At 41.5% G+C, this 24139-nt stretch overlaps 1 protein-coding gene across 1 annotated transcript in view; it reads right to left on the bottom strand.

The window, feature by feature from the left end:
* Positions 1-9669: 9669 nt before the first annotated feature.
* LOC139448513 (transient receptor potential cation channel subfamily V member 6-like) overlaps positions 9670-24139 on the bottom strand; it is a 68332-nt gene continuing 53862 nt past the window's right edge. The window contains exon 2 of the mRNA XM_071230072.1: positions 9670-14840. Within this exon, the coding sequence (XP_071086173.1) occupies positions 12697-14826 (2130 nt within the window). The 5' untranslated portion in view covers positions 14827-14840 and the 3' untranslated portion in view covers positions 9670-12696. The remainder of the gene's footprint in view (positions 14841-24139) is intronic.

Raw genomic sequence — 24139 nt, 5'->3', positions numbered from 1 at the left:
TTAATATCCCAAATTATATTGTTATATTCCAGGAACAATCTACATCGCGCCGGTAGAAGAGCTGCCTCTCGGCAAGTGGAATGACGTCATGGCAGTGTCTGTGACATCACCCTTCCTCCTCATCAAACACTTCCTACCTGGGATGAAGAAAAAAGGTGAATGTTGTCCAGTATAAGAAAATGTTCTATATTTGCGCATGTCATTTTATCTATTCACTGATGAAAAGGTAACATTGTTGAAAAAAGGTTTTACTTACTCCTGCTTATTGTAATAATCCTAACAGTTGATGGATTGTTATTCGACATGTTGAATTAAAGATGATAGGTTTCCTACAAATCTTGTAAATTAAGCGTATAAGACGTTTTTCTCTCCGAAGTAATTTTGTCAGTCAGTTCTCGGAAATAAAGATATGCGGCAGTGAATATATTGTAAGCGCAGCTCTCTAAATGAGGAGGGTAACGAATGTGTTTTGCCAGAGACCATCGGTATATTGTTTCTGGTCCATCGTTGGGATGGAGTTTGTTCGGTAAACAACTAAGGGAGGTCACCCTCATTTACAAGCATTTAGCCATTAACAATTATCAGGAAAAAACTTACAATAATTTTATATCTACTACCCAAAATTGAGTAAGTGAGTAAGTTGTGTTTAACGTACTTTTGAACAGCATTCCATTTATATCACGGCGTGTCAGCTTCATGAAACGATGCAGGTCTTATATGTTTATCGCCGTGGTGAAACCCACGAGCACAGATTACTTCCCTTATAACAATACAAGGCAGTCAATTGATAATTGATAATTTGTTCTATAAAATAGTTATAGTTTAATGGTAAGCGTGTTTGCTTCACAGACTGAACGTCTGAAGTCGAACCCTGGCATGAATCACATCTTTAGTGTCTGTTACAACAGGCAGGCTAGAAACGTTGAATGCGGAACAGAAATACAACATTGAATATAACTATTCCTGAACTAATACCATGTTGATGAATGTTCATCAGTGTCATCACTAACTCTCAACCTATCCATTTACTAGAATTATCTAATCATTTTCAAATTTGATTGCGTTTTCCTAAGCAATACTTTGCCAACATGTTGCAACGGTTGTTTCCAACAGAATGCTGCACATTATAACGCTGTTGCTTCCGGGTAATGACTGATGTCCAAGCGCAGCAGTCAAATCCGTGGTAACTGGACACTTTCTCTCTCTAAAGATTCACCGAAAAGTGTTTCGCAATTGTGTCTGTATCAGTTATCATTCCCGTGATGTTGCAGGTTGGGGACGTATCATCAATATGTCGTTACAAATGGGTGTCGTCAGTCTGGCTGGTCGTTCAGCGTATTGCGCATCGAGATCGGGTCTAATTGGCCTTTCACGGGTACTCTTGGGTTTTATCATCGCCTTTCATACTCAATGGCATCGATTTATCATTATTGTGAAATGAATTGGATAATTCATTACCGGGTTTAAATACAATCACATTCAACGGTTTGTCATGTTACTTTTTTCCGGAACATTTTGTACCACATTTCACCGCGTGGTAAATACGCGCACCTTAATATTTGAGATAGAGAATTAAGTTTTATATCGACGAGTGCAAGGGACAACTATGCTTATCGTAAGAGGCGACTAACGGGATCGGGTGGTCAGGCTCGTTAACTTGGTTGATGTATGTCATCGTATCCCAGCTGCGTGGATCGATGCCCAGGACTGATTATCTGGTCAGACTCGATTATTTACAGGCGGCGCTAAACAATAAACAAACAAACAAACATTCAAAGAACCCCAGCACCTGCGGATATCTATGATAAACTGTGAGAACACTGTGTGAGCCGGCTCTGCGAGATGCACGTGAAATGTGTCACCGAGCCTTTTGCACGTGCATCTCGATCTTTGACTACTCGGGTTATGAAATGCATGTTGTTGTTTTTTTAACGCCACACTCAATAATATTCAAGCTGTCTGACAGAGAGTGAGCTTGGTTTAAAGGCACCTGGAACAATATTTCAGTTATTGTAGTATGTGTGGCGGGGTAAGGGTCTCAGGTGGTTTCACTCATGCACATAAGCCACAATACACTGAAAATGGAAGTTTGAATACATCATTAACTCTTTCAACACCAGTCAACCAGAAGTGTTTACTGCTGGGACACCGAGTTCCCAGAGACTCTTGTGTGATAGATGAAGCCAACATTTATCAAAGAAAATATCTGCTTGTAAAATATATTTGCTACTACATGTTATACACCATTTGAAAGGTCTGATCCTATGGTTTATAAATATGAAAGTTATGTTTTTCACATTATTTAAAATAATGCATTTAGAACTTATTTAAGTTTGTTGTAAATAAAAAATGTAAGCTAACACGTTGTTAACGTCCAGATTAGGGACCAAGGAAGCGAAAACTTGACTATTTTCGGCAAATATAAGATTTCATAAAATCCACTTACCTATTTCTGTTTTATTTTCATTGTTTACGTGATTGAAAATCATTTTAAAAAGAATTATAAACAGTATCTATATCATCACCCATTTCCCGATAACAGCGGCTGTCCGCTCAGTAACATGAAGAAATACCCCCGTTTTCGAGGCTTCGTATGAAAAGCACGTTCGTCGAAGAATGGCATGTGACACATCGCTGGAAAGCTTATTCCTTCATCTACATGCTCGTAACATCGCCTGTTTTTTTTCGTAGTTATAACAAGCGATTTCATTGGATTAAAATTGGTTTCTAATGACGCTTTCTTGCTGAAATCTGCAACAAGTTTCGTGATTGGTCTATTTTGAGCACGTGACCTAAGGCAGCCAATCAAATTACAGCTGTGATACCAAGCTCGTGTTTGATAAATTTCACAAGTTGGCGAAAGATTTTTGTTAAATCGTGTTATTCTGAACGTTTTAAGCAGGAAATCACGATATATATTAAAAATATGGAACTTCGTGAATGTATCGTGCTAGGTTACGAGCTGTGACAAAGATTTTTCATGCATATATTTTTGCATTAAACATCGTGTCCGAGCCGAGAATTCGAGGCGACGAAAGCCGAGATGTCATTTGACTTACATTACACGCGATCGCACGAAAAGATGGAAATAATAACTTAGATGTAAGTTTGATTACTTTTAGATATATTTTTGTTGATTTCATTTATTACTTTGTATAATATATTTAAAGATTTGTTTAAAACGTCTTTATTTTGCTCTTTGACATGTTCGATGTGGACCCGTTATCGAAATGTGTGTCCGAGAATTTTATTTTCAATAACATCGCGGGAAATAGTGAATAATTTTTTGATTTATCGATAAAAAATGATAAATTGAAATGGAATACGTATTTCAGACATTGTGAAATGTGATAGATTTAATAAATGAATGATATCACAGGTAGGTCCATAAAAATATATTCTGTTCTGACGTGACTACGGCTTGGCCGGATAACCGGCCTGCGGTGTCTGGGGACTCGATGCTTCTTGGCCGGATAACCGGCCTGCGGTGTTGAAAGAGTTAAGTAATGAATATGTAATGAAAACCGCCATCGAGAATCTATATGTGATAGAGTTTATTACCCTTAATTCTAATTATCCCCTACCAATAGTATATAGTCTGTTTACAATTTGAAGTATACAAGGATGTCGGGGCATGTGGATAACGCATCGTTATTCTTTGTCTGCCAGCAACATATTATCCATGTTATCCAGTGCTTATAACTTTCACCAAATGTCTACGACCGGCGTCAGTTTGGGCCTACTACCCTTACTCGCCATACGACCGTACCTGTGAAGACCCGGGGTCGAGTAGGTCTACAGCAACCCATGCTTGCCGTAAAAGGCGACTATGCTTGTCGTAAGAGGCGACTAACGGGATCCCCAATTTCGGGGATCGATGCTCATGATATTAACCACTGGATTGTCTGGTCCAGATTCGATTATTGACAGAATATTGCTGAGTGCGGCGTTAAACAACAAACCAACCAACCAACCAAAACAAAGACACGTGAACTCATATAAGGTAAAAAAACGAGAGATGCCTCACATAACGGGAATTACCTCCCTTCTCGAAATTATCCCCCCTACACACACACAATTATTATCATCAACGTTTCCCAACATGCACATTATGATCTTGATTATCAGTAAGACGTATGTCGTTACAAAATGTGCAATTACGACAGGAAAATGTCCTTTACGGCCACTGATTCTTCGTTTAGAATGAGTGAGTGAATGTTGTTTTACGCTGCTATCATTACATGTATTCCGTGGTGGTATGTAAATAACCAGTCGATTCACGGCCAGGTCACATTTTGTTTTGGAACCTCCCGAGAACCTGTCCCAATTACAATACTCAATTTCTGTGCTGAGAGTGGGCGGTTGTGATGTCCGGTTTGTTTGTTGTTTGACGCCTCACTTCCAGTTGAATGACGGCTGTCTTTACATAATCAAGTCTGTCCATGACAGCCCAGTGAGTGACATCGTGAGCGTCGACCGACGCAATTAGGATGCGTCGACCTGCATCAACCAAGTCAACAAGTCCGCCACAGCACCATTACACACAGTTCAATTCCACTGCAGACTGTCCGAGAACCGGCCGACCAAGAGATACCACCCCTGCACAGGGTCGCTGCATTCGACTGTTCGACTTACGTCATTGCAATGCCACAGCTACGGAGACTGCAGGACGCATCCCTGATTTGAGGAGGATATCGGACCAGACTGTCAGAAAACAATCTTCGCGAGGCTGGATTCCGACCCACTAAGACCAGTTATCGTCCCTGTTTTGCAAGAGATCCATCGACGGCGACGCTTGCGTTAGTGACATACCTTACAACCTTGGAATTTGGGTACCTTGAGGCGAGTGTGGTTTAGCGATGAATCACGATTTCTTCTTCATCGGCGACATGGAAGACAACGTGTTTATCGTCGTCGAAATGATCGTTTTGCCCCACATTGTGAACGTGAATTCGACAATTTCGGTGGCGGCAGTGTCATGTTGTGGGGGGCCATATCCTACACCACGAGATCTAACTTGGTTGTGGTTCAGGGAAATTTGACAGCAAATCGCTACATGAATCAAATTCTTCAACCTCACCTTCTTCCAATCATTGACCGGCAGAGGGAACTGTTTCAACAGGACAACGCTTCACCGCACACAACTCGTGTTACGGTAGACTACCTTCATGATGCCAACATCAACGATTTGCCCTGGCCGTCGATATCACCAGATCTCAAACCAGTCGAACACTTCTTGGGTGAACTTGATCAACGTGTACGTCAACCTGAGAACACGCCACAGACACTCCCCCAACTTGCCAACGCTTTACAAGCAGAATGGCGCAGAATTCCGCCTTATCCAGTCAGTGCAGAGGAGATGCAGAGGCGTGATTGCTGGCCGGGGAGGTCACTGCTACTGAGTTCCGCGGAACCTTGTGACATGACAGTGAACAGTTTTCAATGCCTGTGTAGAACGACAACATGTGATTATCGAGCTCCAAAATTTCATATTTGTATCTATGATATCAAATTAAATATATCGACTTTATTAGGTACAATAAATTTAATAAAACTCAACCTGTGCGTTTCTTTTTTTGAAGTGTGTATATCTTGGTATGGAGACATTTGTGGTATACAAGGTTTGTAATTAAAGTTGATACGAAGTTTGACGGTCTGTGTTGATTTTTTACGGTTATCGAAAAGCTTGTCTCGACACTCGGTTGTGTTTACATTGTCAGTCACTGTTCGAAACACCGCCACCTTGCGGGTTATTTTTAGTGAGGGTGGCAAAAAGATGTGTGAGATGATAGGGTGGGTGAGATTGGTCTAAGGACTCTCTCTCTCTCTCTCTCTCTCTCTCTCTCTCTCTCTCTCTCTCTCTCTCTCTCTCTCTCTCTCTCTCTCTCTCTCTCTCTCTCTCTCTCTCTCTCTCTCTCACGCACGCACGCACGCACGCACGCACACACACACACACACACACACAAAATGCCCCGATCCTCCCGTATAAATAAAGAACAGACCTTAACACAAAAATGTCCTTTTAAATGTCTTGTAAGATCCCCATGATTTAAGACGGGACATGTATTTCACGTCGATTGTTTACATGACCGCAATGATGAAGTTGTGATGCTGATACCCACTCAAGTGCCGATATCAGTGCGACGTGACTGTTTGACTAATGGCCGTCAGTTATGAGTATCCGGCTTCTCCCTCTGACAGGTGATTCTTCGAAGATGGAAAAACTGAGAATAGTACATTCGACGACACCTTACACCTCTGTTGTGTGTCGCAATATAGTGATAATGGGGATATGGAGCCCCATAATATTCATTACGAACCCTGAACATGTATTGCTATCAAACTATCCACCGATACGACTTCTCTATGAAACGTAATCTCCACATGTGATATATCGGTATCTCGTGACCTGTGACCACATAGTGGTCGATCTACAGGCTCAGCGTATATAACGCTCAAACCGTTTGCTCAGCGAACAGAAGCTCCACCCCTCACAGCTTGAAATGCAAGCTAAACACTATCTTTTACCTAATGATATTGGAAGCCTTCATGTTTGTCGTTTAAATTGATAGAAAGTGCGTTCTTTGAGTGAGAGGACTTTGGTTTAACGCCGATTTGAACAGTGTTTCAGGTGCACAGCGCGTCAGTTTGATGTGGGAGAAGATCCCGAAGTTATGCAAGTCTTAGACGTTTTGCAACGTTGGTTAACCCACGACCACAGGACAAACCTCGATAACAGATTTAAAGCACATCTTAGGGAGGCAACGTTATTGACATTAGCGCCCGTGTTACTGTTGTTGTATCTGACAACAAACAAACAAACAGCAAGTACTAGCACTGTTACAGCTGCTGCTACAACAACATAAACAACAACTACTACTACTACTACTACTACTACTACTACGACTATTAGTATTACTACTTTACTACTAATTCTACTTAAACTACCTTCCCCACTACTACTACTACTACTACTACTACTACTAGTACTGCTATAACTATAACTACTACCACTACTTCTGCTACCACTACTACCACTACTACTACTACTACTACTACTACTACTACTACTACTACGACTATTACTACAGGCAGGTGTCGTATAGGAGCAAACCATCGTAATGAAACTGGTAGGGAGTCCAGGTCAGAAGAGGCCCTCTGCTGTGCTTGTAAGCCGGGAGGAGAATTAGAAGATCGGGTGGTCCAGCTCGGTGACGTGATTGATGCCGTGTCATTGCTCATTATATCAATCACCAGATTATCTGGTCTAGACTCGATATATACCTTGACTTTTCCTATGAAACAACACAACACAAACAGTATCTACTATTTCTACAAACACAACCACTACAACTACCACTGCCACTTTCCGCTACTTTTACTAGCAATAAAGTGAACGCGTTGACTATAACCGGGTAAGTCACAGTAGCCATCGTCACTTTTTATTTGACACAGTTCATATATAGACAATTTCTTATTGATAGCACGTCTAAATGCACATAACTGCGCGTTTTATGTCCGCGTTTGTGTTCTATTCTATGGCCTTGTATGTTCAAAAGTTTACGCCAGCTGATCGCTTTTTTCAAACAAAGCTTAAAATCAGTCAGCGTTGAAAAATGACACATGGACTGGTATTTCTGAGGCAACGAAACATTTATATTACTGTGAAGATTTGGTTGATAGTAGAAGGGTGTCACAGAGCTGTGCTCCAGAGACCAGGGTGTCATTAAACAAGATTGGTTTTTTGGTTTGTTGTTTAACGCCGCACTCAGCAATATTCCAGCTATATGACGTGACGGCTGTCTGTAAATTATCGAGTTTGGACCAGACAATCCTGTGATTGATATCATGAGCATCGATCAACGCAATTGGGATCGATGACATGCATCACCTAAGTCAGCGAGCCTGACCACCTGATCCCGTCAGTCGCCTTTTACGACAAGCATAATCACCTTTTACGGCAAGCATGGGTTGCTGAAGACCTATTCTACCCCGGAATCTTCAGGGGTCTCATTAAACAAGATAAAAAAATAATAATTAAAACGTGGTAATGGGTTCACAGGTTTATTATCATCAGCAAGTTGTAACTTGTATGTATATATGACAATAGAAAGGATAAAAAAATCAGTTTACACTAACAACGATCACTGATTATTTAAACCAGAACAAATATACAAGCTAAGCAGCTGTATTACAGAAACAAAAGAGGGTGGCTAAATCAACACTTTGACAAGACAATTGACAAAATGCACAGACACCTCAATTAAGTCGGCTGCGACCCATTAATACCTAAGAGTTAATTAAGTCAACACTCTAATGAGTGAATAACCCCGTCTAAGTAAAATAGGGAGAAGAAAACATAGAGGGCCTATCCCGAAAATAACTCTCTTGGACAATAAAGTAGACGAAAAACGTCTGATTAGCAAACTACTCTAATAGACTTAAGTCACTTGGACTGAGCAGGGAAATTCTAAACTTCCCCCAAATACAAGATACTTAACTTATTGAGTATCTAGACTCACAATCATTTAGAAAAGTACTTGACCAAATGAGTAACTTGACTCCCAATCGTTAATAAGTACTTGACCTTAACTAGCCAATCACGGGAAAGCTGGTTATCCACGGATTACTACAAAAACAACAAGCTACATGTAATATGTTTAGCTCAATACAACCGGGGTAAGTCAGTACCAGATTAAAACTGCCCCGTAATTTCTTACGAACGAAACCTGAGTTTCGAATGACCAACCAGTAGCAAAACGACCCGTTAACGGCCTTGGCGATCCCTGATGGTAAAGACACAGTGTGACACAGGTTATATATGTGTGCGCGGACCTCGGAGAGGACAACCCGTCCTGGTCAACTGGGGAAATGCTACATGCTGAAGTGCAAAACAAAGTGTGTTTTCTGACATACATGTAGGAGAAACCTGAACAGCAAACTAGCTATTAACCAAAACACAAGATGTAAGTACCAACATAAAGCACTGAACATAATCTATCCTACGGTACCACTAAAGATATAATTACAACCAGATATCTACAATTATCAAGGAGGAAAATGTGACAATAAATACACGAGAAATATCTACAAATGTTAGATAATCGCGCTATTGCCTGAAAATCAGTTACGAAAACATTTTCTATACATGAACAAGGTAGTAAACATGTATCAGATAACAGATATGAAATCAATACATGATACAAGTATTCGATTAAACCGCTAGAGAATAATATGTACGTGTCATTAAGTCTCTGACAAGGAATAAAAAGTCACCGGAGAACGGCGACCGCCGGGGTCCTTATTATTAGAATACCCGTCAGCTAGTTATAATATACGTAGTAACGTATACGGAACGCAGAGCGGTTACAGTAAAGATAGCCGTTTCTTCACGATATATGTGAACACATTATCATGACAAGTTGCTCATTTAACAATTGCAGATAAAGAAGAAGTTATGTACTGAGCACAGCTACTGTATTCTAAGCAAGATAGACACAATTTATGGATAACAACTTCTTTAAATATTGTGAAAAGCGACGTTTCAGTATAGATCCTTATACCGTTGTCAAGCAAGACCTCATTCAGTCTTGCTTGACAACGGTATAACGATCTATACTGAAACGTCACTTTTCACAGTATTAAAGAAGTTGTTATCCATAAAATTGTGTCTATCTTGTCATCCGTCAACTTCTAAGTTATGCCTATCAAACAATGTATTCTAAGCCTTGTGTAACAATGACCTCATCAAAGATTTGTTTCTTGTTTGTATAACGTCGCATTCAGGATCATTCCAGCTGGCGGCCTGTAAATAATTGAGTCTGGACCAGATAATGCTGTGATTTAAATAGTTTGATAATAACTATCCACGCCGTCGGGGTACTATGACACGGTAATGAACAAAGTCACCGAGCCTGACGATCCGATCCATTAATTTGCCTCTTGCGACCAGCTAAGCTTGTTGGGGACCAACTCAAACCCGGGATCCCCACGGAGATCATGAGTGAGTGAGTATTGTTTTACGCCGCTATTAGCAATATTCCAGCAATATCACGGCGGGGGACACGAGAAATGGGCTTCGCACATTGTCGGGAATCGAACCCGGGTCTCCGGCGTTACGAGCGAACGCTTTAACTACTAGGCTACCCGACCGCCCCCACGGGAATCATGGCAGTACGATCATAAAATAGACAGAAGTCGACGACAATACAAAATATAACAATAAACAAAACCATAGAATCCAGTGATTGATATTATAACAATGATCTACCGCCGTCGGAATACAGTGACACGCGAGCAACTAAGTCAACAAGCCTGATTATCCGATCCATTTATCCGCCTCTTACGACCAGCAAAAGATTTGTTTGGACTAATTTTAACCAGGAAACCTTTGGGGTTTAAGGAAGTACAATTGTGAGATAGAAGTCGACAACAATATAACAAAGAAACAAATATTATAACAATATACAAAACCAACAATTGGGAAATATGGCATATCCAAACGGTATATATATATCACGTTAATGATTCTCCTTTAAGCATGACATGCACCCATGTCTTAATTGTCATTGACATGGAACCGTACACGCCATATGCCTAAAACATTTTCCTAATTTCAAGGGACACGGATGTAATACCTTTAAAGTCATTTTGAAATGCTGGTAATTTCTTTTGGGTTAGTTATATTCATCGGTGGTGGGTGTGATTCTGATGACGTTGAGTGTCTTCTGTGAAAATAGTTTTCCAAAACTGCGCTTCGTGGGATGTGTTTCCTCTGAAGTGGACGTCTTCTTACGGAAATAGGTGGAATTAGAAGTTCGGTACAACAGATGTTAGTTTCTTTCAATATACCACCACTGTTTTCCACTGTGCAGTCTTCTGGGAATCCACTCTTATTGGAAAGGGAATTCCCTAACATCGAATACATTAATTAACAATAGACAACAAATACATGATGAGCCTAACCGCTTCACAGACATCACAAGCACAATGACGAGCGGAGTTTCCAGCTCAAACACAAATGAGAATTACACTTGTCGACAACGTAAACACACACAAAGCTAATGACTCAATCTTGTACGATTCCGACTGTATCGTGATAAAGCAGTATCTAAACAAGAAAACATTTTTATCACTATCCCCCGCCACTGGGCACTATAGAATTGTTTTGTTCATACAGCAGTCAATATAAACTACATGTCCAACAAAGAGTCCTATATAAAGCCTTAAGAAGACCTAAGCACCTGGGCTGCTTTATGTCATCAGAAAAAATTACATATGAAATTGATATACACAAAATGCCCCTTCTCTACACAAAATAAGTGTCTTGATAAGTGCCTCTTAGATAAGCCAACTTCAGAAGTTTCTGAGAAAACTTGTTCCCACTGCAGACACTATACACAAAGTTGAAACGTATCGAGCAAGGGCAGTAACTCTGGACACATATAATTTGCAGCTCCTATTTCCGAACTTGACAAGTATCTCTTTGATAAGCATGCAGAATTACGTTCAACTAACCTCAGTAGTTTGTGAGAAAACGTGTTCCCATATCATGACAGTATGCAATAAGATGAAAAGCACGGAGCAAGGGCCACAACTCTGTAAACAATCAATTTACGACATCAATTTTCGAACTCATTTTAGATCATGACCAGTGACATCAGTTTGTAAAATTTCATTTCTCTGACATAAATGGTTTTGGAGAAAATTTGTCACCTTTGAGAAGCGGACAGACGGGCCGACTTCGTGGCGGGGGATATAAAGGTGTACGTGTCGACACTGTGCACTCCAATACTTCAATACAGACAGTTCCTCTGCTGCAGCTCAAAAGTCACTCGCATCAATTTGTCCTTGTGTTCCAAGAAGTGAGTAGACTGTATGTCCGGCCCAGACAAACATCCATCACATTTTAATGTTCACTTTAACTTTTGGGTCTAAATAGCGGAATTTCTAACTGCGGATGAAATAAAGTTCTAGACTGATCAAACAGGAGAGATTCGGTGAATATTTACAGGACTTAAGTAAATCAAGTTACAGGTGGCATTCATAATCTGTATTCATTTTGAATGAACATCACAAGAAACATGACAAAATGACAAAACTCATTGTTATCATTGTTCTTTCAACTGCAGATGCAGTTACTTTAAAACCTTAAAGTAATAGTTTTATATTTGCCATTATTATTTACAAATATTTCATTGATACCGATGGCGTAAAACAATGGTAGTTTTAGGCATTGTAAATACAAAATGTTGGTAGTTTTCGATTCTTACTCTTCCAAGTGAAGATACTCGTCTGTGAAAAGTCGATGACGTCATTTGTGACGTCCTAAATCCGGCAAGTGGAATGGAAAAGTATACATAATGTGAAAAAGTCTCTACAAATCTAGCGCAGTGGGATATATTGAAGCACACTACATTAATGTTTCTCTTCTTCAAATCATATTATCTATCCTATGATGAGTCTAGAACACAGACCTCACGATAAACAAACGTGTAAATCAGATGTCGCACCTTTTACAGAGATACCATTTTTAGAGATATGCTGAGCACTAAGTTGTCGTAACAAAGGAGCACTCGTCTGCTACTGCTCGAATTCTACGATAGTGCGAGTGCTTAGCCATATATAGGTTTTCACAATCATCCAGTCTGACACTTTCAATGGGACTTGTCACTTTGACGATGACATCTTGATTTGTTATGTACTCGTCCCATAGTTGTCAATAACTAGATACTGGACTGGTTGTGCTGTGACATCATGGCCATGGGGCCTTGCCACCTCCTCTACTTTTGATGTGTTCTTTATGAAATTGCGCATTAATGTAAAGGTATCCTCTTCAAACACGTCTGTCCCTCTCAAACGATCAATTTTGAGATGATATCTCTTACTGCTAGAAATGTTTTCTTCTTCCCCCAGGGGCTTCTTTATACATCCAGGAAGTATATCTTCAATGAATAAGACAATGGACAATCTCTGTAGCCTCAACAAGTTTTCGGAATTCTTGACATTACTGCACGTGTCTGACATAATAGCAATGAGGACGTTGAGGAGGAACATCTGGAGGAATATGACAGAAAGGACAAAGCATGGGATAGATCCCTGCATCCATGCCTCCTGAAGCCCACTTACCTCTTCGTGACCAGTCATCATTTTAAACATCGTCACCAGACTGATAGTGAAATTCGCAAATGCTTCGTTTCCAGGGTCGGTTCCCACCATCGAACTGTGCATTGCACTAGTGAATGCTAAAAACATTATGAAGATGATTGGTATAAATTTCAGCATATCTACAAAAAGCACTTTCTGTAACATAAGTGTTAAGTAGGTCAGCGGTCGTATTCCACGGATGAAGAAGGTTGTTGACCACCAACCAAGGAGCAATGCTATCACCAGACAGTAGTTGCTTGTAACAGTTACAACATTCCACAACGCGTCTAGTAGTAATGCCAAACCAAACACCACAAATATCCATCTGTATACTCCATTGTGATGCAGTCTTGTCATATGGAAAGGTTGCCATGAAAGGAATGCCCTGTGAAATTCTAGAATTATATAAAAGGGACTAATGATGATTGAGAAGCTATTCCAAGCCCTGAAATTCCAGTTACATTTTTCTCCTGCATTGTAGATGACATCAAGTTTACATGCAGAATGGTAGGTGAGGACACTCATTAGCAATATGTGCAAAATGAGGCCAGCATAGTAGAAACGCCAGTACTTCTCCCACTTTAGATAAACCACTTCTTGAAGCGTGTAGTCGTTCAGAAAATCACAGGCCTTTGCTGTCTTCAAACTGCATATGGTTTCCAAAATGCTCTGGTTCTTATTTTGTTTCAATCTCTTCCAATATCTTTGTATCTTCCAATCCTCTCCGTCGTTTTGCAGCCCCTCAGCTCTGTGTGATATGTTTGTGTGATCAGGCGACTTCTGAAGAACAGTTTTAACCCAAGTTACCTTGTCAATCTCTGTTATATCACACTCGTAGATATCAAAAACACCGTCATGACCAGAGAAGAACTTGTATGCATTTTTCATATTAAGGATGTGTTTAAACACGTTGTCCAGACCCAACTCGGCAGCAAGATGAAGCGCTGTTTGTCCTCGAAGGTTTTCTCGTTGTATGTTTTGTCTCTTATTCCCATTGCTCTTTTCTGCCAAAAATGTAAACATGCTGATGATCTCCTGCTCTTTCTTTGGATAGAAAGATGCGTACAGAACCAACGAGTGAAAAACTGTATTCCTAGAAATGTCTGAATCTTTCAGATCAGCACCACTCTGAAGGAGGAGTTCAACTATACTTTTATCATTCTTCAAAGCAGCAATGGACAAAGATGTCCCTCCTAACATCACAGTGCCTCTTAATTTCTTTCCAACAACTTGTCTATCAATCGCAAATAATATTTTACGCAAATCAGCACTAAGTGCGTTAATCATGTATTTCAGTAGGTCTTGCTGACCGCTGTCGGCTATGGCTATGGCAATGTGGAATGGCGTCTGTCCACGGTAGTCATCGTCCAGTCTCGAACAGTGTATTAAATTTGGATCACATTTAATTATTTCCTTGGCAACTTCATTCCTCTCACAGCTGACAGCAATGTGAAGCAGCGACTCTCCGGAATCTGACTGTCGAAATTGCTTATGCTTGTTCTTCTCGGAATCATTATATCTATAGCTTGTCACAATGTCTTTGTTCCTCCCCTTGTCTTTGTTCTTCCCCATGATCTCCTTCAGAGATTTCAACAATTCGGTTTGAGTCACGGAATGGTCCTTTAAGTCATCCACAAATCTCAACATGGGATCGCTACTTTTTCGTGACATCTTTAACATCGTATGTTTTAACCCTGCAAATAAATAAAAAAGTAACCAAATATGAGTTATGTATTGCCACACTTGCTTCAAACAATGAAGAGTCACAGTATTTCACAACGTTCATCAAGTAAAATTGGTATTGGATATTGCAAACTGGTGGGTTTTCAGAACGAAGTGATTTCAAATAAATATTGTCTGTCTAAAGTAGATGGCCGATCAATAGAAATGCAGGAATTTACAATGGCACGGTAGAAATTGAAATAGGTCCATTCATTGGATGATGAAACATTCCATTACAAAGTTTATCCAATGACATTTAAGACAATTGTGACAACCACGAAAGGCAGCTGGCACAGCACTATTTCTCTGCCACAATAATCAGACATCATGCAATCACTCGGAATTAAAAGATTCAATAGTCTACAAAATCAGACACCTGTCATGGTGTAACATTTCTACAAATTTTCATTAAAGTTATAAGAAGTAACTTTTATACAAATTTTCATTAAATTATAAATCAAGAAAAAGTGATTTTTAGGATTCAGGAAAAAACAAATGAATAGTTTCTGTGTCAGATAGATTTAAAAATGATTTACTCCTCTACAGTAACAAAATAACTGGTACAACCATAGCGTCCAAATGGCGCAGTTGACATCCTATTGACACATGTAATTTCCGTCCTTAGGATAGAATTTAATACATTGCTTTAGTGGCTTGTTCTGATAATTATTGCTTTGTACTAGTAAATTTAAGGGTTTTGTTGCAAGATAACAACAAGGTTTTTATAGGCATCCACATTTCATAAAGTATATTCACCTACATTGAAACTGTCTCTGTTATCACCTTTAGATCAATGAAAAAATAATTACTTTAGCCATGGAAATATGAATATTAATCCTCCAGTTTTACAATGTCTATGGCATGAGTCTAACGTATTTTGTAAATTCTTTGCCCTTGACACCAACAGCACTACGTCATCTACCTACAATGATATACCAAAAGACGTTAAAAGATTGTACTTGTTGTTTCCCTGTCTGGCGATCGGCATTAAGGGGCTAAAACAAGGACTGGTCGGCTCGGAGTCAGTATACTGTGTCTGAGTGGGGTATTCATGTTAAACTGCGGCATGGTATCTCAGTGAGCTAGCACTATAAATCGGCGTCAGTCCGGACTAGTACAAGCAGCCACACAAACACATACACGTACATGCACGTCGCTATATAAGTGCAATAATCTTGGACGCGACGTTAAATTTCACCTCACCTCATCTACAATGATACATTTTCTATTGGGTCATAAAATTATTTTTATATTGTAATAAGTTATGAAGCTGGATGGACACCCATGGCTTCGAGGGAAATGCCCGGGTTCCCCTCCATTGTTTTCTGCTTGAATAAATATATATAAATATACATGCTGCCTCATTTTGAGGTAGGTTTGAATTGATCATTGGCGATTTGACAAGCTGGACGACACGTGAATTCTTAAACAGATGTGCTATGACCTGATTCACACTTGCTGATGGATACCAATACACCCTTATAATAATACATTTGTTTCTTCTAATTGTGTATTCATGTGACTCACTAAGAACATATACACTTGCCTGAATATGAACAATATTAATTGAATGTCAGTATATAATCCTGGACATTGTCGTGTTGTCGCCATTACAAACACAAGCAAAAAGCGTCAAAATTAACCCTACCGTGACAATGCCACATTTTTCAAGGTCAGACTTGTGGCATTTTCGCATTGTCGCTGCTTCTGATAATAGAACAATATTTGTAATGGATCCCTGAATGAGACCTGTGTCTTCCTCAAGTTCAGCAATGGTAATTCGTCTATCTGACTGTATTAGTTTTTTAGTTTTCCTCTTTGATTGATTGAGTGAGTATTGTTTTACGCCGTTTTTAGCAATATTCCAGCAATATCACGGCGGGGGACACTAGAAATGGGCTTCACACATTGTACCCATGTCGGGAGTCGAACCCGGGTCTTCGACGTGACGAGCGAACGCTTTAACCACAAGGCTACCCAAATCCCCCTCCTTGACTGAATCTTCATTGGTGGAAGTTGAGAGACATCCAGAACTAGGGTCATCATCGAGACTTGTTCTCCCAGCCTTAAACATAGCTGCCCAACGTTTAACAGTGGATGGCTAGTGCACTTATCCCCATACACTTGTGTCATACGGTCATGAATTTCTTGGGGAGTACTTTACCCCTACGTTAAAAACTTGATGACTGCTCGGTACTCGTTATTTTCCGTTATGTGTCCATTTGGACCCCATGGCGTTAACCTGGCTGTCGGTAATATACAAACGGCCTCAACAGACCAAATACACTTGCAATGAACTACTCAAACAATGTACTACATTGACTAGTTCACTTTGTTACGGCCCACATTTGAAGGTTATTTGAGGCTTAGAACTTTTTGACCAGCCCTCATACATACATATTACATATTTGGCTCTTGTGCGTCCCACCTAGCAAACACCATAAGTCAAGGTCTTTAGAAGGTGGCTTGTTATATCCATTGCACAACATATTTGTTGTTACACCGTCTCCAAGGGGATAACGATTTTGCCTCTTGTTGAAAAACAGCTCCCCACGAGAAGCGCTGGTTCCAAGAATTGTCATTATCATTATCAATAACATTATTGTCGAGGGACTAAGGGTTAATAATTGAAGTATTTTAGAGGGTATATGCTTCACGGGGTGCATGTGGACATACTTGATGGGGTGAGCGAGGATACGTTGGACGAGGTGTATATGGACATGCTTGACAGGATGAGTGTGGACATGCTCAACAGGGTGAGTGTGGACATGCTTGACAGGGTGAGTGTGGACATGCTCAACAGGGTGAGTGTGGACATGCTTGACATGGTGAGTGTGGACATGCTTGACAGGGTGAGTGTGGACATGCTTGGCAGGGTGATCGGGGACATGCTTGACAGGGTGAGTGTAGACATGCTTGACAGGGTCAGTGTGCACATGGTCAACAGGGTGAGTGTGGACATGTTCAACAGGGTGAGGGTGGACATGCTTGACAGGGTGATCGGGGACATGCTTGACAGGGTGATCGGGGACATGCTTGACAGGGTGAGTGTGGACATGCTCTACAGGGTGAGTGTGGACATGCTTGACAGGGTGAGTGTGGACATGCTCAACAGGGTGAGTGTGGACATGCTCAACAGGGTGAGTGTGGACATGCTCAACAGGGTGCGTGTGGACATGCTCAACAGGTTGAGTGTGGACATGCTTGGCAGGGTGATCGGGGACATGCTTGACAGGGTGAGTGTGGACATGCTTGACAGGGTCAGTGTGCACATGGTCAACAGGGTGAGTGTGGACATGTTCAACAGGGTGAGGATGGACATGCTTGACAGGGTGAGTGTGGACATGCTTGACAGGGTGATCGGGGACATGCTTGACAGGGTGAGTGTAAACATAGTTTACAGCGTAAGCATGGATAAGTTGGACGGCGTGAGTAGGAACATGCTTGATAGGATGATTGTGGTTATGCGTGACAAGGTGATATATTTGTACCAATGTCTGGGTCAACTTTAACGTTTCAAATTAGGAATCAAAATGAAACAGAACAAGGGGGCTCGTCTGGGAAAGAGTCACTGCAATCATTTCCAAATGAATGTAAAATATTAAATTCTTTCCGCTCGCCTGGGTTCCACAAATTTCATGTCTTCGGACTACATTTCTAACTCGCATTTTTTCAACTGTGATTTCCCTGTCATTTGAAACGGCCGCGTTCTCCCTGATATTTTAGTTCTTCTTCTCGCCCCTCATGCCTTGATTGACAGGTCCTATGAAGTTTGCTTGAGGCTATTCTTCGTTGATTGGCTAGTGACTCAAGATATGTGCATAATTAAATAAAACCTGATTCCTGTCACGCCACAGTATGTATTCCTGCGCCTGGAATATATATCAATCGCGTCACGTTTTGTCTGCATTGATTTATATAATTTTTTATTTTATTAACTTATTTAAGACAACATATATTTTCGTTGTCGATTTTTATTATAAGTATATTTTTTCGGTTCATTGAGGTATCAATCGAAAAACCGATGTGCAAATTGTATGAATCCGCAACGCAGATTCATACAGTTTGCACATCGGCTTTTTTATTCATACTTCAATGAACCGAAAACAATACACAATCAATCCTTAAATAATTTTTGCTTGGAAGTTGATACCCTATTTGTGCATACGTTTACGATCTCCTACTTTAAACATGAGATGCAATAAAAGGGTTTCAAGTCTTCAAGTTTTCAATATTACCATGACTTATTGTATCATACTTCCGTCTCAGCTTTAAGAAGAATGGAAATAAGGAACATGTAGCGACAATAATTCGGCATTATTTGACCTAATTTAAATGAAACTCATGGATACGTGTATTGATGAAGAATTGCACTTAGCTACAGTGTAAGTATGTAAATGGCAAATGATTGCAATTATTCATTCCGTAACATGGCTTCCTCTCCAGTGTCCCATATGAAACATTACATGGTGTTTAGTGGTTAGAACTAAGCTGCCACCCATCATTTATTTAAGAAACAAAATCATCTGCTCTTGTTTAGATGACGAATAAAATGCATTAACAAATATTTCAAAATAAGAAAACAATGTTTCGAGCTTATATAGTTAGATCACGAGGCCAAAAATGGTGCTCATGTTATTCTGGGGAATTCATACATATTACATACCTTGCTCTTGTGCGTCCCAGCCAGCAAACACTATATGACGAGGCTTCTGAAGGTGGTGAGTTATATCCTTTGCATAACTTGTTTACTGTTTACACCGTCTCTTAGGTGATAACGATTTTAGCCTTGTTTTGAAATCAGCTCTCCCTGAAAAGCGCTGGTTCCAAGAAATATGAAATTCCGCGCATAGAGATGTCGTAGCAACGGTATAGATAAAAGTGCTTGTTTGTAGGAATAAGGGTTGCACGTTGACCTGTCCGTGCTTTGTGCTAGTGCCTGTCCGTCCAATTTTGGGATTGCTGGCCAAGTAACATGTCCCTGCTGGGAATTTCAAGTCTGGGAGTCTGTATTGATTAAATAATTAAAACCGTCAGTCATGTAAATGCCAATCGATAGATTAAAGCAAATGGTATTGCCAATCACACATCATCATCATCTTAATCATGTAATGGGATGAGCAGTGACATGTTTGACCGGTGAGAGGGGACATGTTTTACTGGGTGAGAGGGGGGCACGGATGGCCCAGTCGTCTAAGGCGCCGTGATTCGCTGTGCAGTGTTGTGTCGCTTGGACACGCCAGAAACCTATGATTGTGGGTTCGAATTCCATTTCGCCCCGATTAAGTTTCTAGGTTTGTCAGCACCATACCCGTGCTCGTGGGTTTCACCGAAGTGGTAAACGTCTGAGACCTGCATCACTTCGGGCTTTCCTCCCACATTAAGCTGACACGCCGCGATATAACTGGAATACTGTTAAAAGCGGCGTTAAACCCAACTTACTCACTCACTCACTCACAACTGGGTGAGAGGGGACATGTTTGATCGGGGGGGGGGGGGGGGGGGGAGACATGTTTGGCTGGGTTTGAGGGGGCATGTTTGACTGTTTGAGAGGAGACATGTTTGATCGGTGAGAGGGGACACGTTTTACTGGGTGATCGGGGACATGGTTGACTGGGTGAGAGGGAACACGTTTGACTGGATGATCGGGGTCATGGTTGACTGGGTGAGAGGGGACATGTTTGACTGGGTGAGAGGGGACATGGTTGACTGGGTGAGAGGGGACACGTTTGACTGGGTGATCGGGGTCATGGTTGACTGGGTGAGAGGGGGCATGTTTGACTGGGTGAGAGGAGACATATTTGATCGGTGAGAGGGGACACGTTTGACTTGGTGATCGGGGACATGGTTGACTGGGTGAGAGGGGACATGTTTGACCGGTGAGAGGGGACACGTTTCACTGGGTGAGAGGGGACATAGTTGACTGGGTGAGCGGGGACATTTTTGGCTGGGTGAGAGGGGACATATTTGACTTGGTGAGGGGGGACATGTTTGACCGGTGAGAGAGGACACGTTTGACTGGGTAAGAGGGGATATGTTTGACTGGGTGAGAGGAGACATGTTTGATCGGTGAGAGGGGACACGTTTGACTGGGTGATCGGGGACATGTTTGATCGGTGAGAGGGGACATGTTTGATCGGTGAGAGGGGACATGTTTGACTGGGTGAGAGAGGACACGTTTGACATGGATGAGAGAACATGTTTGATCGGTGAGAGGGGATATGTTTGACTGGTAGAGATGGGACACGTTTGATCGGTGAGAGGGGACATGTTTGACTGGGTGAGAGGGGACATGTTTGACTTGGTGAGAGGGGACATGTTTGATCGGTGAGAGGGGACATGTTTGACTGGGTGAGGGGGGACATGTTTGACAGGTGACAGGGGACATGTTTGATCGGTGAGAGGGGACATGTTTGACCGGTGAGAGGGGACACGTTTGACTGGGTGAGAGGGGACATGTTTGATCGGTGAGAGGAGACATGTTTGATCGGTGAGAGGGGACATGTTTGACTAGGTGAGAGGGGACACGTTTGACATGGATGAGAGAACATGTTTGATCTGTGAGAGGGGACATGTTTGACTGGGTGAGATGGGACATGTTTGATCGGTGAGAGGGGATAAGTTTAATTGGGTGACAGGGGACACGTTTGACTGGGTGAGATGGGACATGTTGGACGGGGTGATTATGAACATGCTTAAAGGGTTTGTTCATGCGTAACAAGGTGAATTTTGACACTTTTGACGATGTGAGTGTGGGCATGTTTGTCGAGGTTAGTCTGGACATGCAAGGCAATGTGAGGATGATCACACATGCTTATTCCTCACATCTTGTATTTAACTCATTAGTCCACCTATTTGTAACTTAATAAACGTCGCCATACCAGCCTCTACTTTCCTAATAGTTTCCTCTAGATGAACAAAACTACAGACCAGTCAGCTTTTTGCCCATCACCTCTAAGCTGTATGAAACAATTCTTAGTCTACAATCCTTTCATTGCAGCTTTCCGGGCAGGTTTTGGATGACATGGGGGTTCGCCATAAATAATTATGTTTCTAGGTTTGTCAGCAACATACCCGTGCTCGTGGTATTTATGTGGTATTTGTGGTATGGTATTTTTTCATGCCCCCCCCCTCTCTATAATATATTTCCAGCCCTTAAATAATGTCCACATTTATATTTCTTTTATTTGAACTAATGTTCATAGTCTCACGTGTCCTCCGCCACTCGCTCCCTTATATAGAGTATAGTTGGATCAAATTTTGGCGATATCCCCCTCGTTCTCTGTGTCATTTTTCATGACCACCACCTTTATCTCACTGCCCAACCCCTCCCCTATAATAAATGACCAGCCCCTTATAGGTTGTCATCACTTCTGGAAAATGGCTACATGATTCCAGGCGCTTCGACGTAGAAGTCTCAAGAAGGCTGATTATACGTGACCAAGGCCATCCGAGGCCTTTCTTCCACAACTTGTGTTGCGACTTATCTACTAGCCCAGTGAGTGAGACGGGATACTTATCGGGAAATATGGCTGAACTGCCTCCTTCCAACACTGTTTCCTGGCTTCAAGAACGGAACACTTGCCTCAACTGTGACAAATACTAGATATCCGTGAGTACACTGACCTATGTAATAGGGTCTATTATTTATTGCTGCTTCCCAATCATGTGTGTTTCAATATAACGTGTTAGATGTTTATTGATCGTGTGTGGTTATTTAATGATTACACAATGATCAGAAGGTAGATCAAGATTTCTTGTGGAAAGTACCGCCTCCGTGGTCTAGAGGTAGAGCGTCTTCCCAGAGAGCCGAAGGTCGGGGATTCGATCCCCGGCCGCATTAACCAGTAGACGTTAAAAGATGGTACTTGTTGTTACCCTGTCTGGCGCTCGGCATTAATGGGGCCGTCACACTATGACGTTCTAGTCAGCGTTCTATGACGTTTGAGGAAACGTTGGTAGTCGCCCATGGTCGCTGGGATAGCGCCAGAAGAGCGTTGTGTGAACGCTAGTGAACGTCGGTGATCGCCGGGAATCGGCGGAGAACGCTGGTCCGGAATAAAAGTTTTGAACATGCACAAAAGTTCTCACTGAGACCAGCGTTCTTCAACGTTCAATTTTAAACGCTGAAGAACGTTTAAGAACGTTCGTGGAACGTTTTACTAACGTTCGCCGAGCGTTGCACGCGTTCGGCTATCGTTAGTCAGTCGTTACTCTAGCGTTACTTGGTTGTTACTAATCGTTTGCTTTGCATTGAACGACTCACTGGCGACCTGTCAACGACCGCTGAACGGTTCCCTAGCGCACCATAACAATAACATGCCAGCAAGACGCTATTCTGTCGTTATTCACACGTTAGTCACACGCTCAACACGCTCGTCTAACGATGACAAATCGTTCGTCGCGCGCCAGTGGCACGTTAGCACACGCTAATGGTTTTCAGGGGTATCTTACTTGGTCGCTGTTACACGCTTCTCGTGCGTTAGACACACGCTAGTCATGCGTTAGGCACACGTTAATCACACGCCAGATGTGTCATCCTCATTCTAGAACACTCAAAAATTGAACGATTGAAATGTTCAGAGAACGTTGACCAGAACGTCATGGTGTGACGGCCCCTTAAAGGGTTAAAACAAGGACTGGTCGGCTCGGAGTCAGTATACTGTGTCTGAGTAGGGTGTTCTTGTTCAACTGCGTCATGGTATTTCAGGGGACGAGCCCTATAAAATCCGTAAAAGGCGATTATGCTTATTGTTAGAGGCGAAATCAACATCATGGAGTGACTAGCACAATCTCCCGACTTCAATGGTTAAAAATTAAAAGTGACATTGAAAACGCCACCGAAAACATCAGTACCAATGATGATCTCTTCCGTGTTATGTTCTACTGTTTGGAGAAACATTAGTGTGGAATACATCCACTATATGCAAGTATTCCAAGGCGTTTACGGTAAGTTTTAAGGAAGGAAGGTCAAAGTTTTAAGGTAATGTAGTATTTAAAAAATAGATTTATTGATTACCGCCGCCCTCAGCAATATTCCAGCTATATGACGGCGGTTTGTAAATGATCGAGTCTGGACCAGACAATAGACAGTGAATGATATCTTGCGCTTCGATCTACACAATTGGAAAACGATTTCCGAAGTTGTTAATGAACCTATGCATTTTATAAGTGTCATGCATCACTGATCAATTGGCCCATAGTAGTTGTGTACATCGGTCCAGAACCGCTCCTGACTTCTGTTTGGTCGAGAGGATTACGTGACTTCTGT

This window comes from Haliotis cracherodii, unplaced genomic scaffold (assembly GCF_022045235.1).
Source record: "Haliotis cracherodii isolate W230 unplaced genomic scaffold, xgHalCrac1.p SCAF_7, whole genome shotgun sequence".
NCBI classification, from domain to species: Eukaryota; Metazoa; Mollusca; class Gastropoda; order Lepetellida; family Haliotidae; genus Haliotis; species Haliotis cracherodii.
The sequence above is the reverse complement of the archived record's forward strand: the minus strand, read 5'-3'. Positions and strand labels throughout refer to the sequence as shown.